Here is a 16,293-nt window from a genome sequence, read left to right as displayed (position 1 = left end):
ACTGAAAATGTCGATTTCTAGCTGACATCAACTGAATCTGATGATTAAAATAGCCAAAAGCTTTAGCTAATGGAGTTGGCATTAGCATAAACAAAAGGGTTAAGTGGAAACTCCGTCCTTTCAACCACAAACTGTTCCAGTTTCAAAAAAAAAAAACAGTTTCAGTTTAAATATATTTTTAAATCACAGGACTTAATTATTGAATGACATGCATGTCGCTGTTTAATCTGAAAACCTGAGGCCAATGCTACACATGCTTGACTAGACATGAGTTATGTTAGCATGTGAATCTGCCATTTAAATAACTGTGTTATGAACATGACTTAGATTAGCCTGGTCATAATCAATTTAATATGAATTTAAATTCGACTTGTGACAGATTTTGGCACCTAGAATGTGACCATAGCAGAACATTTATCAGCAGAAACATGGCTTTTCCCTTAGCTGAGGGTCTAACTACGAATGTGTGTAAAAGATTCAGCCAAGCTGTTATGTAAGTAAGTTGGGGACGGTGATTTCTTTAGGCTTGGCCATGCCTCAGGAATGTGCTGGCATGCTGGTGGAATAGTAAGGATTTATCTGTAGTGTCAGTCCGTATCTGGCCGGTTGATCCACAAGCCAGTGGACTGAAACAAACACACAGGACCGGGCACTGATCGGGGAAGGAACGGGTTCATCATGTTTATAAAACCTCAAAGAGCTACAGTGGTCAACTGTCCACCCAGATAGAGATTAACTTTGTGTGCTGAAGCAAAGTGTAAATGTGTACAATGATGTCTTGATTGTAAAAGTATAAGTCAACTTCCGGATTTCTTCTGTTTTCTGCTTTTTTGTCAAACTTACATGTTTCAGATCAAACAAATGTTAATATCACACAAAGAAAACCTGAGTAAATGCAAAATGCTGTCTTCAGATTATAATTGATTTGTTAAGGAAAAAAAGTAATTTAGACCAACCTGGTCTTGTAAAAATGAATTGCCCCCTAAACCTATGTGGGTTGTACCATCCTTGACGGCAACAAATGCTATGAAACATTTGCAATAACTGACGATAAGTATTTTATGTCACTGTGGAGGAGCTATGGCCCACTTGAATTTGGTGTTGAATTTGAAATCAGGCCTTTAATCCATCACAATGAAGCCGCTCAGTCAGATTTCAGTCCATACTTTGATTAGGGCACTCTGAAACCTCTATCATTTTTTTTCTCAGCCATTTAGGAATGGACTTGCTGGTATAGATAGGATCATTGTCCTGCTGCATACTTTAAGTGCGCTTGAGTTTAAGGTTACAGGCTGATAGTCAGACATTCTCCTTCAGGATTCTCTGGTAGAGAGCAGAATTCATGGTTTCATCAACAATGGCAAGTCATCTAGGTCCAGAAGCAGCAGAGCATTCCTAGAGCATCACTCTAACCCCACCATGTTTGACTGTACAGATAATGTTCTTTTTCTGAAATGGATTGCTCATCTTACTGTAACATAAATAATGGGATGCCCATTTTCCAAAAGGTTTAACCATTATCTCATCAGTCCTCAGAATATTTTCATAAAAGTCCTGGTGTTAATGTCAAGTCTCTTTCTCATTGATGCATCAGAAAGACCAACCTTAACTGAGGCACGTGAGGCCTGTAGTGCTCTAGATGTTCTGGCTTTTTGGGTAAACTTGTAGATAAGTCTTCCATGCTCTCTTGAATATTTGGTTACTTGATTGCAAAAGTCTGGTGGTGGTCAAGCCTGGGTATAAAACTGAACACCTCTTTCCAAAGAAATGTGTTTAATCACAATAAATTCATCTTTTAGCAGGTGACACAATTACTGTTTCACATAGACCCAGGTTGTTTTAATGGCTCGTACTTGTACTCGACGTCTTCCGCTTATCCGGGACCGGGTCGCGGGGGCAGCAAACTCAGCAGAGATGCCCAGACGTCCCTCTCCCCAAACACCTCCTCCAGCTCCTCCGGGTGGAGCCCAAGGCGTTCCCAGGCCAGCCGAGAGACATAGTCCCTCCAGCGTGTCCTGGGCCGTCCCCTGGGTCTCCTCCTGGTGGGAGGTGCCTGGAACGCCTCCCGAGGAAGGCGTCCAGGAGACATCCGGTATAGATGCCCGAGCCACCTCAACTGACTCCTCTCGATGTGGAGGAGCAGCGGCTCTACTCCGAGCCCCTCCCGGATGGCCGAGCTCCTCACCCGATCTCTAAGGGAGTGCCCGGCCACCCTACGGAGAAAACTCATTTCAGCCGCTTGTATCCGGGATCTCGTTCTTTCGGTCATGACCCAAATTTCATGGCCATAGGTGAGGGTAGGAACGTAGACCGACCGGTAAATCGAGACCTTTGCTTTTCGGCTCAGCTCTCTCTTCACCACAACGGACCGGCACAGTGCCCCCATTACTGTGGCAGCCGCACCAATCCGTCTGTCGATCTCCCGCTCCATTTTTCCCTCACTCGTGAAGAAGACCCCGAGATACTTAAACTCCTCCACTTGAGGCAGGAACTCCCCTCCAACCTGAAGAGGACAAGCCACCCTTTTCCGGTCGAGTACCATGGCCTCGGACTTGGAGGAGCTGATCCTCATCCCAGCCGCTTCACACTCAGCTGTGAACCGCCCCAGCGCATGCTGTAGGTCTTGGCTAGAGGGGGCCAGCAGGACCACGTCATCTGCAAAAAGAAGAGATGAAATCCACTAGTCCCCAAACCAGACCCCCTCCGGCCCTTGGCTGCGTCTAGAAATCCTGTCCATAAAAGTTATGAACATGAACGATGACAAAGGGCAGCCCTGCCGGAGTCCAACATGCACCGGGAACAGGTCCGACTTAGTGCCGGCAATGCGACCAAACTCCTGCTCCGCTTGTACAGGGACCGGATGGCCCCTAATAAAGGACCCCCGATTCCATACTCCTGGAGCACCCCCCACAGGGCATCACGAGGGACACATTCGAATGCTTTCTCCAGGTCCACAAAACACATGTGAACCGGTTGGGCAAACTCCCATGAACCCTCGAGCACCCTGTAGAGGGTATAGAGCTGGTCCAGTGTTCCACGGCCGGGACGAAAACCACACTGCTCCTCCTGAAGCCGAGGTTCGACTATCGGCCGAACTCTCCTCTCCAATACCCTGGCGTAGGCCTTACCAGGGAGGCTGAGGAGTGTGATCCCCTTGTAGTTGGAACACACCCTCCGGTCACCCTTCTTATGTAGGGGGACCACCACCCCAGTCTGCCAGTCCAGAGGCACTGTCCCCGTCCGCCACGCAATGTTGAAGAGGCGTGTCAACCATGACAGCCCAACAACATCCAGAGACTTGAGGTACTCAGGGCGGATCTCATCCACCCCCGAAGCCTTGCCACCGCGGAGCTTTTTAACCACCTAGGTGACTTCAGCCCGGGTGATGAAAGAGTCCAACCCTGAGTCCACAGCCTCTGTTTCCACCAGGGAATGCGTGATGGCAGGATTGAGGAGATCCTTGAAGTATTCCTTCCACCGCCCAATAATGTCCTCAGTTGAGGTCAGCAGCCTCTTTTGATGGCTTTTTCCCTAAAATGCAAGGTTTCAACAGGTTTACCCAGGTTATCTTTCACTGATATTAACATTTATTAGATTAAAATTTTAAGTTGGACCGAAAGTCAAAAACTGAAAGGTCTGTAAGGGGACAAAAGATGTGTTACAGACCTGTATCTATTTAAAATGTTGTTTGTTTCCCCTGTATTTCAATAAGCTTTGGTCCCATGGGAAATTTAATGCTATTTGTGTTGTTTCTTTGTTATATTTTGAATCTGTTTTGTTAATAGAAAATATTTTGAGAAATATCATGTTTGGTCTTCTCTGTTATCTCGTTTTCATGATTTGTGACCTATTCTGTTAAATATTGTTACTTGTTCGCTGCTGTTTGTTTCCATCTTTTGCATTCTTAGAAATACTCCCCAAATGCCTTTTCACCTCCTATGGGTAAATAAAAGATAAATTAAAGTGTGCAGAAAGGCCAAATGTTTTTATTTAACAGAGGTTAAATAAAAGGTTTTCTTGAGGGGAAAGATTTAACTTCATAACAGAACTAAAGGAGGTATCCCACCCCGATGTCATGTGGTCATAGTTTTTAACCCTGACAGTTAAATGAGGATTTAATGAGTGAAAGCAGGTTTGTATGAAGCATGAGTTTGGCTGTGTGTGGACTGCATTGTGTCCCATCAACAAAGTAGGGGAATGCAAACAGGGACGACCCTCCTCTTCTACTCACATGACTGCAGTCGGAGCCAAGAAGGAGGAGAACGGTTCAACAGAGAGGGAGCAATTGAGAGCAACATCCATGAATCACACAGATCCTCTCCTGGAGTCAAGCTTGCCTTGCCTCGTCCACTTCTTTGGGGTAACTACACTTTACATTTATTATGTGTACCTTTTAGAAAAAAATATTCTGCATAGTTGATAGTTGATAACCTAAAATCAGAAGTAAAATTTATTTTAAAAACATTCCCTTATTAGCAAGAATTGGTCATTTTTTAAATTCTAAAAATAAAGCACTTCGTGTCTCTTATATTCTTCATTCTTGCTCAGATTTTTATTTCCATAAATGTGTCATCCTCTGGGAGACTGATTACAATAGTTGTGAGAGATGATTTGCATTGAACATGGTTGAAACAATATGCATCTACTGCCTTTATTCCTTGCATAGTCCAGAATATTAAATAAACACATAAAAATCTCATTAATGAAATAATCTTACTGCCAGGGCAGGGAGGAGGTGACTGAAAAAAAGTAGAATTATTAAAATTATTTTCATTCACCCAAGATATTTATTTCTGATGGGAAATTTGACCGATGATAAATCAATCTAAAAGGAGTTCCCATTTGGGGAAAAAAAACTTTCAAATTATATATATATATTTTTTTGTTTGTTAAATGGCATGTGGGAAACTATTTATTTTCTTAATAGTCAGTCAGAAAAGCTTCCTGTATTTGGCATTACAGCAATAAAAGCTTTCTTATCAGTACTGACCAGCTTTTTGCCTATTTTCACATTTGTTTGACAATTTACTTTTGTTGATGAAATCAGAGTCTTTTATGGTGGGAGGCTTTCTTGGCTTCACCCTAATCTTTAGCTCCCTCCACAGATTCTCTATCAGATTCAAGTCAGCACTCTGGCTGGGCCAATTCTGTTAATATGAGCATTAATATTTGAATATCACTTCCGCTCGGAAGAAGGGGTATGAATAATTTAGAGCTTTATTTTATGAACTTATTTGACATCCCAAACTTAATCATATAGGGTTTAATGTGATCCACAAGGTTTAGGAGTGTACTCATGGGAATATTTGACTATTCTTTTAGAAGATCATCTGTGAGGTCAGACACTGATGTTGGGCGGTACAGCCTGGTTCTCAGTATCCATAAGTCTAAATAATCACAAAGGTGTTCTAAAGGGATGAGGCCAAAAGGGGGCAGGCCAGTAGTTCTTCCACTTCCAACTCACCTATCTAAGTCTTCATAGCTCTAAGTTTAGGGGTTTTGTCCTGATGAAATGTGGACATCCAATCCAGTCTCAAGTCTTTTGCAGAGTCTAACAGGTTTTCTTCCAGGATTGCCCTGTATTTAGCCCCATCTATTGCTTCATGAACTCTGACCAGCTTCCTTGTCCCCACTGAAGAAAAGTATCCCCACAGCCCAATGCTTCCACCATCATTTTTGGTGTGTACAGGACGATGTGTTACATCATATCCCAGTGAAATACACTGGTGGTTGTAACATGACAAAATAAGAATATTTCTGTATGACAGGATATTTTATAGATGCTTTTTGAAATTTACCCCATTTCATTCTTAATTTTTCTCTCAGTATCAGGTATGAAGCTGCCACAGTGGTGCATGATGGGGGTAATGGCGCTGCTGCTGCTGTGTGAGATAGTCGTCAGTCAGCTGTGTAAGTCTCTCATCACCATGGCAGATGGCTTCCATACACTTTTCATCCTCGTGTATATGGCTCTCCCTCAGACTGAAGGGATCATAAAACCTTGCCTTTCTTCCTTGGATTCTTCTCCATCTTCTCCACATGACTCCTTCTCTTTAGGGGCTTTTCCTTATCCTTTATGTTCAGATCCACCTGCTGGACTTCAACCCAGAGCTCCATCTGACGGCGAGCAGCCCAACCATGATCCAGCTTCACTGGTTAACTCACACAAACATATCTCCCCAGCAGCTCCAAGCTGCACTTTGTCCTTCCCCAACAGCAGGATCCATGCTGTGGGTATTTTCATGTCCTCCCTCCTCCTGGTCTCTCTATGTGTCTCCTACTTCTTGGAAATAATCAGTTTCATGGTGAAGCCCCACCCGGTTCAGCGCCCCCTGCTGCCAGTGGTGGTTGGAGCTTGGAGTCTGCTCCAGAAGATGCTCCTGTTTGTTATGGACTGTAGTAAGCTGCTAGATAAAAAGACAGAAAGCTGCAGTCATGCTGAGAGTGAACGTCACCTTGAAATAAACCACAAAGGTAACAGCAGCACATATATGATGAAGTAATACAAAAATTAAACCAAATACATACAGAAAATGAGGGCTTCTCTGTCACACAAATAATAAAGTAAGCATGCCAGTCTTTTTGACCATACAGTTTATAAAATGTATACTTTTATTTAATTATATTATAGACATAAAGCACTTTGTATATGTTTTGGAACTTTTTCACATTATATCACATTACAACCACAAACTGCAAAGTATTCTGTTGGGCTTTTATGTCTAATAAATGGTTTTCATACTTTTTCACAAATAAAAATCTGAAAGTGTGGAATCTATGATGTACGTATTAAGCCCCCTGAGTCCATATCGATTTGCACATCTAGAGACTAAAAGTTTGTCAATTTCTTCTATGTAAAAGAGCTCAAGCTGCATCAGATTATATGAAAAACATTAGGTTTCATGTTTTGCCACATATTCTCAATTGGGTCTAAGTTTGGACTTTGATTGGGCCATTGTAAGACAGGAATTCCATGTTATCTAAACTATTCGTGTAACTCTGGCCGTGTGTTTAAGGCTGTTGCTGAAAGAGAAACTTCTGATCCAATCTCAAGTGTTCTACAGCCTCTAACCGGGTTTTCTTCCAGGATTGCTCCATATTAAGCTCCATCAATGTTTCCATCCCAAGGAAAAAATTCCCCACAGTATGATGCTGCCATCACCATGAGTCACTATTGTCATGGTGCATTCAGGATGATGTGCGGTGTTAATTTTCTGCCACACGTAGGCCAAAATGACCAGAGGACCTTCTTCCACATGTTTGCTGTGTCTACACCTACCAGCTTTCTTTAACTTTGACTTTCTTTTTGCAATTGTTTCATAAAAGCCGGATTTGTTTACAAATAAAAGTTGTGTAGACAGATTATCCCACCTGAACTGTGTCCCTGCAGCTGCTTAGAGTTACCATGGGCTTCTTGGCTGCTTAACACATCTTATTTTGTGGTTGTAATGGGACAAAGTGTGACAAACATTTCACAGATACATTATTAATACTTTTGGTAGACACTATGATTAAACTGCAAAGTAGCTGTTTGAAATCAAAGATCACGCAAATGCAAAGCAAAAATGAAAGCAATTTTATTATGTGATTAAAAATCTTTGCCAAAAGAACAAAGCGTGTTGCCAGATGATTATGATGCCGATCTGTGTATATTCAGCTGTAACACAGATAAGACACGGCTCAAACTTGTTTTTCATGCCTCCACTCCACTCCCACAGTCTGTGCTGCAGAGGAGTCCCGAGGCCAGGAGGAAGAGGAGCTCTCTGTTCCATTCAAAGTTCAAACTGCAGCACACAACTGTCTCCACAGCGGGGCACTTGTCCTCTGCAATCCAGGAACTCCCAACTTGCCTGACCTTGGCTGTAAAACTGAGCTACAGCTGCTGGAAATAGGTGAAGGAGAGAGCAGTGCTGCATATTTAAAGAGAGAGAGTCCAAAGCACCACCCCTGCATGGGACATCCTGGTAACAGAGTTGAGATAATTAAGGTTTTCATCCAGGATGCTCATGGACATTTTGATTTCACTCAGCCATTTTGTGTTTCAGACTATCAAAATAAACCTGAATGCTCTTCAGTTTGCAAGTTATCGTCTGGAAGGAGCTGCCGTTGGCCCCACTGCCTCCTGTCCTTCGTCTTTGGTATTCAGGGACTGTTAACATCCCTCCTGGCTCTGATCAACAGCCTGGTGACGGCGCTGGTCGTCCCACAGCTTCTGCACAGCTCTGGAGCCTGCAGTGTCCTGGTTTATCTAGATCCTGGCCTCTCCCTGCTGGCTGTCATTACGCTGATTGTGACATCTCTACCACAGGTTTCCATGAGTTTTTATTTCCTCCTGCTCAACAGTGCTGATCACATTTCTTAAAAGCATTTATTTATTTGCATCTTTACATTTCTGCACTAATTCATTTTAAAGCTTTTTATGTTTAGTCTATCATTACCAGGAGATATATATGGGCAAAACATTTAAACATTTAAAGAAATAATTGTTTTCAATATTTTCTCAATATTTGGCACTTCTGGGCTCTGGCTCCTTTCTTATGCTCTCTCCTCTCTTCATCTCAGCTCATACGGTTTTCTAGAGGATGTAGATCTGCAGACTGAGATTTCCAAAGAAAACGTTTGTATAGTTTGTGTCTGTTGAAATAGTTGAACTGGCCCTATATCATACATCATTAAACTGTTCAAAGACCCAATGATGACCCATTCTCAGTTTACTGTTGGAGTCAATGAGACTTTTGTTTTAAATGTCCCAGTATTTCAGTTTATGATCCTTGCTACTTTAACAACCAGGCCTGACTAAAGAGAAACAGGCTCACAGAACCGTGGACCATCCAACGCACTAAACAAACTTTAATTTATGCCAAAGGTAACCGGAGTGTTTGTTGACAAAAAGCTTCGCCTTAGTCTCTGGGATGGACGCACGCAGGTTCAGTTGAAGTCCCAGTAGAGTTTTAGCAAAACTCCACATATTTACTTTGGTAATGGTAAGAGGAAAAGGCTTTTTTTTTCTTATATGGCTCTCAAAGAGCTGTTTAGATAGCATCTCATGGTTGTTATGGAAACTTGTCAACCCCACTCTTTGCTGCAGGAATAAGTCTCCAAACTAAGATGTTGAGATTTTTTCACTGTCCTCTTAACTTTGTGTTTTGACAAGATAAAAACAGGTCCTCATACCCCCTGGTAGCTGCAGGCTCAAAGATCTTGTCCTTTATTTCAAGTCATATTCCTACCCCTGGAAAACAAATAGTCACGTATTGAAATTCTTTGAAACTCTTCTCAAAAAAGGTAAACTATTGATTAAAAAGTTCTTTTAATTTTAAAAGGATTGTTACTGGGCCAAATAATTGTGCCATTAGTCATTTTTGTTAAAAAAACTATTTATTAACATGAGATTTATTTTAAATAAAGATTTTCAAATAAAGATGTTAACACTTTTTAATCTTTCCCAGGGTGCCAACAAACGAGGCCGACACTATCCGAATTAAATTACTTGGATTTTGTAACCCTGTAGCTATTAACACGTTCTGCACTAACTGGTGCTGGTGTTTCTGTAATGCATTCCTGCAGGTGTACAGATATGGCATGATGCTTCTTCAGGCATCACCTCCAAATATATGTGTCTCTGATGTTGGACAGAGGATTGCCAGTGTTCCTGGGGTGCAGGCTGTGCACGACCTCCACATCTGGCAGTTAACAGAATCGCTCACAGTGGCCTCCGTCCATGTGCACTGCTACGCTGGGCTTCCATTTAACAGGTGAAGTCAGGTCCTGCTTTGATATTTTATACTGTAGACATATATTTAAAGCAATATGAACAGGCTGAGCTTTATTTTATTTACTAAATATTTAAGGTTGTGATCTAAAATGTTTGAAGGCTAGTTCAAGACCTTGAAAATCTTGGCTTTGTATTTTTTTAGACATGCATTATGTATTTCTTATATATTGTTATCTGTCCAGGTGGGCTGATCTGATGTCAGGTGTCACCAAAGTGCTACAGAATGTGGGTGTGAGCTGCTGCACTATTCAACCAGAGATTACTTCCTCTTCTTCCCCAATCAGAGAAGATGAAGACTCCACCTTCATCCACAGGGAGGACCCCTCCTCTCCTTTTCTCCCACCCTGCAGTCTGGCCTGTGGGAAGGCCTGTGCTGCCAGTATGTGCTGCTCCCTTCTGGAGGAGAAGAAGGAGGAGATTCAGAGCACTCAGAGACCAACAGCTGGAGAAACAACTGAGGAGCCTCAGACTCTGGTCATCGAGAACACATTCTTCTAACTTTCTGTGTTATTCCAAGGATTTTTATGCATTTTCTTTCTTGTTTCTTTATTTGTTACTGGAACCTCTTTATTCTTCTAAATGCATGTGCTGAAGCTTATTAAATTACAGTTTTAATAGTTAATGTTCATTTGACGCTTCTGAAAACTAAATTAAAAAGGATAGAATACGGCTCTTGAGTAAATTAAATGATCGTTGCATTAATTTTATTTTCATTGATTTTTCTATGCACAGAAATGTCCTTCAGTCAGTCATCAGTCATTTTCTACCGCTTATTCCATAGTGGGTCGCGGGGGAGCTGGTGCCTATCTCCAGCAGTCTATGGGCGAGAGGCGGGGTACACCCTGGACAGGTTGCCAGTCCATCGCAGGGCAACACACAAACAACCATGCACACACTCATACATACAACTAAGGGCAATTTAGAGAAACCAATTATCCTAACAGGCATGTCTTTGGACTGTGGGAGGAAGCCGGAGTACCCGGTGAGAACCCACACATGCACGGGGAGAACATGCAAACTCCATGCAGAAAGATCCCCGGCCTGGAATCAAACCCAGGACGCACAGAAATGTGTTTGAATAAAATTAATCTTTCTTGTTTTATTTTATAAGCAACTGGGAACATTATTGCCAAATTCCAAATCAAATGTTTTTCATTTTGAACTTTTACTTTTTTTAAATCATGTCAGGAGTCTTTCTTACAGAGTAGCTTCTCCTTGGAAAGAAATGTCTCGAAGGCCTTGACCAGCATTTATAAGGAATGAAAACCTGGCAACTTGAAAGCAAGGTATCAATAAGTTGTGGTTGGTTTTCTATTTAAACATTTATTTTATTTTAGAGTGTTATTAAAATCTATTTGATTGCTTTAAGTAGTCAGGTTGTGGTCAGGACCTCACTTGGGATCATGAATGAACATGTGTGGGGTTCTCAGATCCTCCTTTAGAAATCAAACCAAATGATAAAAGATCATTTTTAACATGTCGACAACTGTTTATTTGACTTACTAATAATGCTAGCATGATAGTCGGGGTCATGGGGGTCTTCCAGTGTTGTTATATGGGTTGAAAGTGGATACGTTGGTATTTTTAGGTTAATTCATTCATTTATTATTAAACCATTCCCACATGAGGCTCTTCCTGCAGGGCAGAGACTCAAACGCAAAGCTTTCTCAGCTGGAGGACTGTGATTATAACAGATACCCAAACTAATGAAGGAATTGCCCACTTAATCACACCAGAAATGATCTTATCTTATTGTCTTCTAACCTGGGCCAGGCTTGAAATGATATGTGCAGTATCTTATAAAGCTCCAATGTATATTTGTCCCTGCGAAAATCAGATTGCAGAGCCCTAGCAAAGTATTTTTACCCTTTCAACTTTTAATTTAAGTGTGTCCTTTAGACTTTAGGATACAGGCTAACAAGAATCTGAAAAGTGCAGCATTGTGTTTTCCCCTTGGCTCTTTAATAAACTTGTCTGTAGCAAATTACCCTCAGAAGTCCCCCCATTGGTAAGCAGAGTCCACCTGTGAGTAACTGAATTTCAGTATGAACCACAGCTAAGAACATCTGGGCATGGCTGCCCTCTTTAGATGAAAGACCGGGCAAGTAGAGCATTATTCAGAGAAGCTGCCAAGAGGCCCATGGTAACTCTGGAAGAGCTGCAGAGATTCACAACTTGGGTGCGAGAATCTATCACCAGGACAACTATAACACTTGCACTTCACAAATGTGGCAATTATGAGGCAAGAGGAAACCCATAGTTGAAAGTAATAAGAAGTCCCATTAATTTGCCAGGAGCCAAGTAGGGGAGCAAATATGTGGAAAAAGGTTGTCTGGTCAGATGAGACCAAAATTAAACTTTTACATCTACCTAACATTATGCGTGGAGAAAAACACACTACAGATCACCGTGACACGACACATGGTGGTGGCAGCATCATGCTGTGGGTGAGCTTTTCTTCAGTAATGAGAGCCCCACCGTTAACAGTTGATGGGAGGGTGGATGCAGCTAGAAACAGGGCAATCCTGGAAGAAAACTTGTTATAAGCTGCAATAAACGTAAGACAAGGTCGGGGTTCACCTTCTAGCAGGAAGAAACTCCAAATGTCCAGCCAGAGATACGAGGTTTTAATCGAAGCACATTCATGTATTACAATGGTCCAGTCAAAGTCAAATGCTTGTACAGATCCCCTCCATCCAATCTGTGTGTTATTTTGCAAAGATGAATGGGCAGAAGTGTGCAGATTTCAGTTTGGTGGATGAAAATAGTGAAAATCTTAGCAATTCAAGGGGAATGAATAGTTTACACACTGTGCTTTTATTCTGAGCCTTTTCCACTGGCTTGGGTTGTGTGTGTTTCAACCTCATGCTGCCATGCTGAGTTTTCTGCCACATCTTAGTTTTTTATTTTCATTTGTACTGATTCGGACTTTGTGTCTGATACACTTTACTTCGTGTTTTTTTCTGAGAAGGACAAAGATATCTATGGTAAATGTGTTGTTTGACAGTGTTGCTCTATGTTTTTAACCTCTACGTATTTTTGCTGCAGTTAAAGAGCCTTTAGCTCTGAGGAATGAGCCAGAATGAGCCCTCACCACCATCTTTCATGATTTCAGATGTCTCCAAATTTATTTACTTCTTTCATAAATGTGGGACCTGTAGACCCTTTCATCTCAGACTGCATCCAGTGAATTATTTCCTTGGTGGGTTTTACCAACACATGTGTCATGCTCAATTCTGTTCAATTCAGAGCATTTCTTGTACATTTTTTTTTTTTTACTAAAGAGATTAATATTCGACTGACGTAGCTACTCTCTCCCATTTGGCTTTTTTTATTACTTTGAAACAGTCATGAAGGCTTGCATGATAAGAGACTTTTTTCAACTCCTCACAGAGATTTTGGAAACATTCTCCTGCTTAAATTAGGGAGAATACATACACCAAATGAGGAACACGCCCAGAGATCGAGTATTTGGGAATATGAAGAATAACAAAGACCCATTAGACAGAAAATTGTGCAGTTAAATGGTTAAAAGGCAAATATTTTTGCTATTGATGTCAGTAGCAAAAATCAAAAAGTGACACTGACTCCTGATAACAAACTCTCTAACGGAGGTTTATTATTTATTTGTTCTTTATATGCCAACAGATAAGCATTGCAACAGACTGTAAGACTGAAAGGTTTGTTGGTAGTTCCTCCTTCTCCCAAGGCCACAGATTTCACTCCCTTTGCCTCCTTCCACTCGGGGTCCCTTATTACCAGTCACATTCACACCTCCTCCAACCAGATGGCCTCCATCCCCCACATGATCTTTATTGTGTAGCATTCTTATCATCATGAGTGTCTGCCGCTGACCAATGACCTCTGCTCATCTCCGACACCATTCTGTCATTCTGTCATATCATCACATCCTGAGTCCCAGCTCTGAGATTCCCAGCACAGAAGCTGGACGTCGTACCTTCAGATAAATGTTCTTTTAAAACAAGAAGAAGGTTTAGTCTGAATTTATTTTGGATTTTCTTGAATTCACACAGAGTCAAAATTGTATGTGCAAGCTTGAAGATGTACACTGAACCACCAAAACTCAACCTTATCATTAACTGGAGCACGCTTGAACACCCAAAGTCTTTCAAATTTCCACATTGGGTATTCATAACAGTAACCTAAAGACAAACAAATTGTAGAGGAAAATTATTAGAAAAACAAAAGTTAGGGATACATACATAAATGAAGTGATATGTAAGGTCTTGTTAAATATGAAGAAACGTTTATGTGCCATGAAAAATAGGATAGATATGTAATTGTAAGTCATATAACAAGTTGTTAGTTATTATGCAATACCGGGTTACTAAAAACGCTTCTTTTTCCATCAAACAAGAGCAGCAGATACATTGATTTAACACTAGGTGGCAGCACTGCATTGAACTCTACCCTGTTTTCCAGCAAGAACAATCAGACAGAAGAATTAATCTAAATTGATTGATTTGATGGCATGACTCTGCATAAACAAGCTAAACTTTATCAATCAACTGTAAAAAGTTTATTTATGGAGCACTTTAAACACAGTCAGGGGTAACAAAATGCTTTAGTATCAGCCTGATTTAATTATTCTCTCATCGACACTTTCTAGTTTCTGCTGAAAGTTCCCATTAGCCCACACGGCCAAGCCAAATGTCTTCTGAAGAGAGACTTTAAAATCAGACAGTTCAAAGTTTGACCTGCTTGGCCATAAAGACAAGAAGCAAGTTTGCAGAAGTCCAAACTGAGGCTTTCAAACTTAAGAACACTGAAACAGTTTTCAAGCACAATGGTGCCAGCATTATAGTGAGGGTCTGTTTCAATGCCAGTGGTACTGATGCACTGCATAATGTTAATCCGAATGGCTCTATTCACAGCGAAGTCAATAAAACTTAGGACTGAGAGAGAGGTGACCAAGAAAGGAGTACCTGCTCCAAAACAGACATCATTACAATCAATTGAAATCTGCAGTGACCTTACGGACAAGTCAAATTTTTGGGGAAAAAAGCTTTATATTCTTATGAGATTAAGGTTGAGCAGTATTGCAGTGACAGATGGAATGTTTGAAAGAGTCATGGCAAGGTCTCGAACTAATGGATTCTGTACCAGCTGTCAAGCATGGTGTTGGAGGCATCATGCTGAGGGTCTGTTACACTGCCAGAAGTACAGTGTATAGCATAATAGTGGAGGAATAATTAAGACAGAGTATTGTCTACAAGCTATTCAACTTCCACTCAAGTCAACAGATAGATGGTTGAAACTCAGGTTCAGTAGTGTGCTCCACAGAAACACTAATCCCAAAAAACACATCAAACTGGTATTTGAATCTATTAAGTAGGCTAACAATAAGCTTGTAGGATGGCCACCAACCTCAACTCTATTAAAGCGTAATGGAGTATGCTTAAAAGCCTGAGCCATCCCAATAAAAAAACTTCAACAAAAAAAAAATCAACTCTGCCTACTGCCAAGAAGTGGTCAAATTTCCTGGCAGGATTATACCACCAACTTATTGGTGGCTACAAGAGGAAGGTATCTTATCTGCAACTTGCTAAAAATAATTAACCCAATATTAGTGTTGGACTATGTATCATGGTAATTCTGGCTGGATTAAAAACATATATGTGGAAAACTATAAATTCAAACATTTCCACCCAAAGACAAAAAATAAATGTGATACATCAGTCAGATTTAGAGATGAATTCATTAAAGCATATGTATTTGTTACTATCTCAGTTTAATTTAATACTTTTATCCTTTTTATACATTTTTATAATTTACATTTGTTTTTCACTTTATTGTCAGATGCTGTTCTAACCGTTTATGTGGGAATAATAAAGAATCTTCTTATCTGATCTAATATAATGAGGAAACCTTTGAGGAAACCTTCATAATATGAGCTATAACAACATTTAATTTCCCTTTGGGATTAATAAAGTATTTTTGAATTGAATTGAATTGAATAATCAAAAAGGAAAACATAATTAAGCAAAAAACTGTTTCCTGTGTGTACCTGGACCTTGCTTACATCTAATCAACAGCATGAAAGTTTTAAGATTTAAGAGCAGTTACAACATCCGTTAAGTCATACAGACAACCAGGACGACACTTGCTTTTACTTAGATTCTGAAAACCTTTCACCTGTGAGGATAGAGTTGCGGCTCCACCCTCGTAACACCAGCTAACCAATCAAATGCTTCTGCTTTTCATAACACAGAGCGGAGCTAAGAACATGTCTGTTTTCGGGTTTATTAGACAGAAATATGATCTAAAACATGTAAGACGTAGTTGTAGCGATGGTGGACTGTTTGTCAAACGGTGAAATGAAAATTTAATGAACTTCCTAGTGAAACCGTGAGTCAAATGTACCTTTCAACTAAGCAGAGTTAATACAACTCGTGACGCAACTAAAAAATGCCCGGATGATCCTCGGTGGTCCGGGGTGCGGGCTTCAAACCCGTAGCTGCTTAGCGGCAGAGTGGTTCAATTCCACCTTTCGGGCG

General features: G+C 40.9%; 1 protein-coding gene and 1 non-coding gene across 4 annotated transcripts; both read left to right on the top strand.

The window, feature by feature from the left end:
- Positions 1–4,024: 4,024 nt before the first annotated feature.
- On the top strand, positions 4,025–10,445 carry LOC124883478 (zinc/cadmium resistance protein). Of its 3 annotated transcripts, none has more exons than XM_047390587.1 (7): positions 4,025–4,360; positions 5,827–5,910; positions 6,085–6,474; positions 7,719–7,964; positions 8,046–8,308; positions 9,568–9,755; positions 9,958–10,445. In XM_047390587.1, exons 1-7 carry the CDS (start codon positions 4,198–4,200, stop codon positions 10,271–10,273), a joined length of 1,650 nt encoding a protein of 549 aa, XP_047246543.1. In that variant the 5' UTR covers positions 4,025–4,197; the 3' UTR covers positions 10,274–10,445. The 3 variants fall into 3 exon arrangements, with proteins under 3 accessions (XP_047246543.1, XP_047246542.1, XP_047246541.1); XM_047390586.1 differs by having other exon boundaries at positions 6,058–6,474; XM_047390585.1 differs by having other exon boundaries at positions 5,827–6,474.
- Positions 10,446–16,206: 5,761 nt separating this feature from the next.
- trnastop-uca lies at positions 16,207–16,293 on the top strand. Its single transcript has one exon. It is a non-coding gene; the product is annotated as a tRNA-Sec (tRNA).

Source organism: Girardinichthys multiradiatus, chromosome 18 (assembly GCF_021462225.1).
Source record: "Girardinichthys multiradiatus isolate DD_20200921_A chromosome 18, DD_fGirMul_XY1, whole genome shotgun sequence".
NCBI classification, from domain to species: domain Eukaryota; kingdom Metazoa; phylum Chordata; class Actinopteri; order Cyprinodontiformes; family Goodeidae; genus Girardinichthys; species Girardinichthys multiradiatus.
Note: the sequence above shows the minus strand (reverse complement) of the source record. Positions and strands in the feature narration are given on the sequence as shown.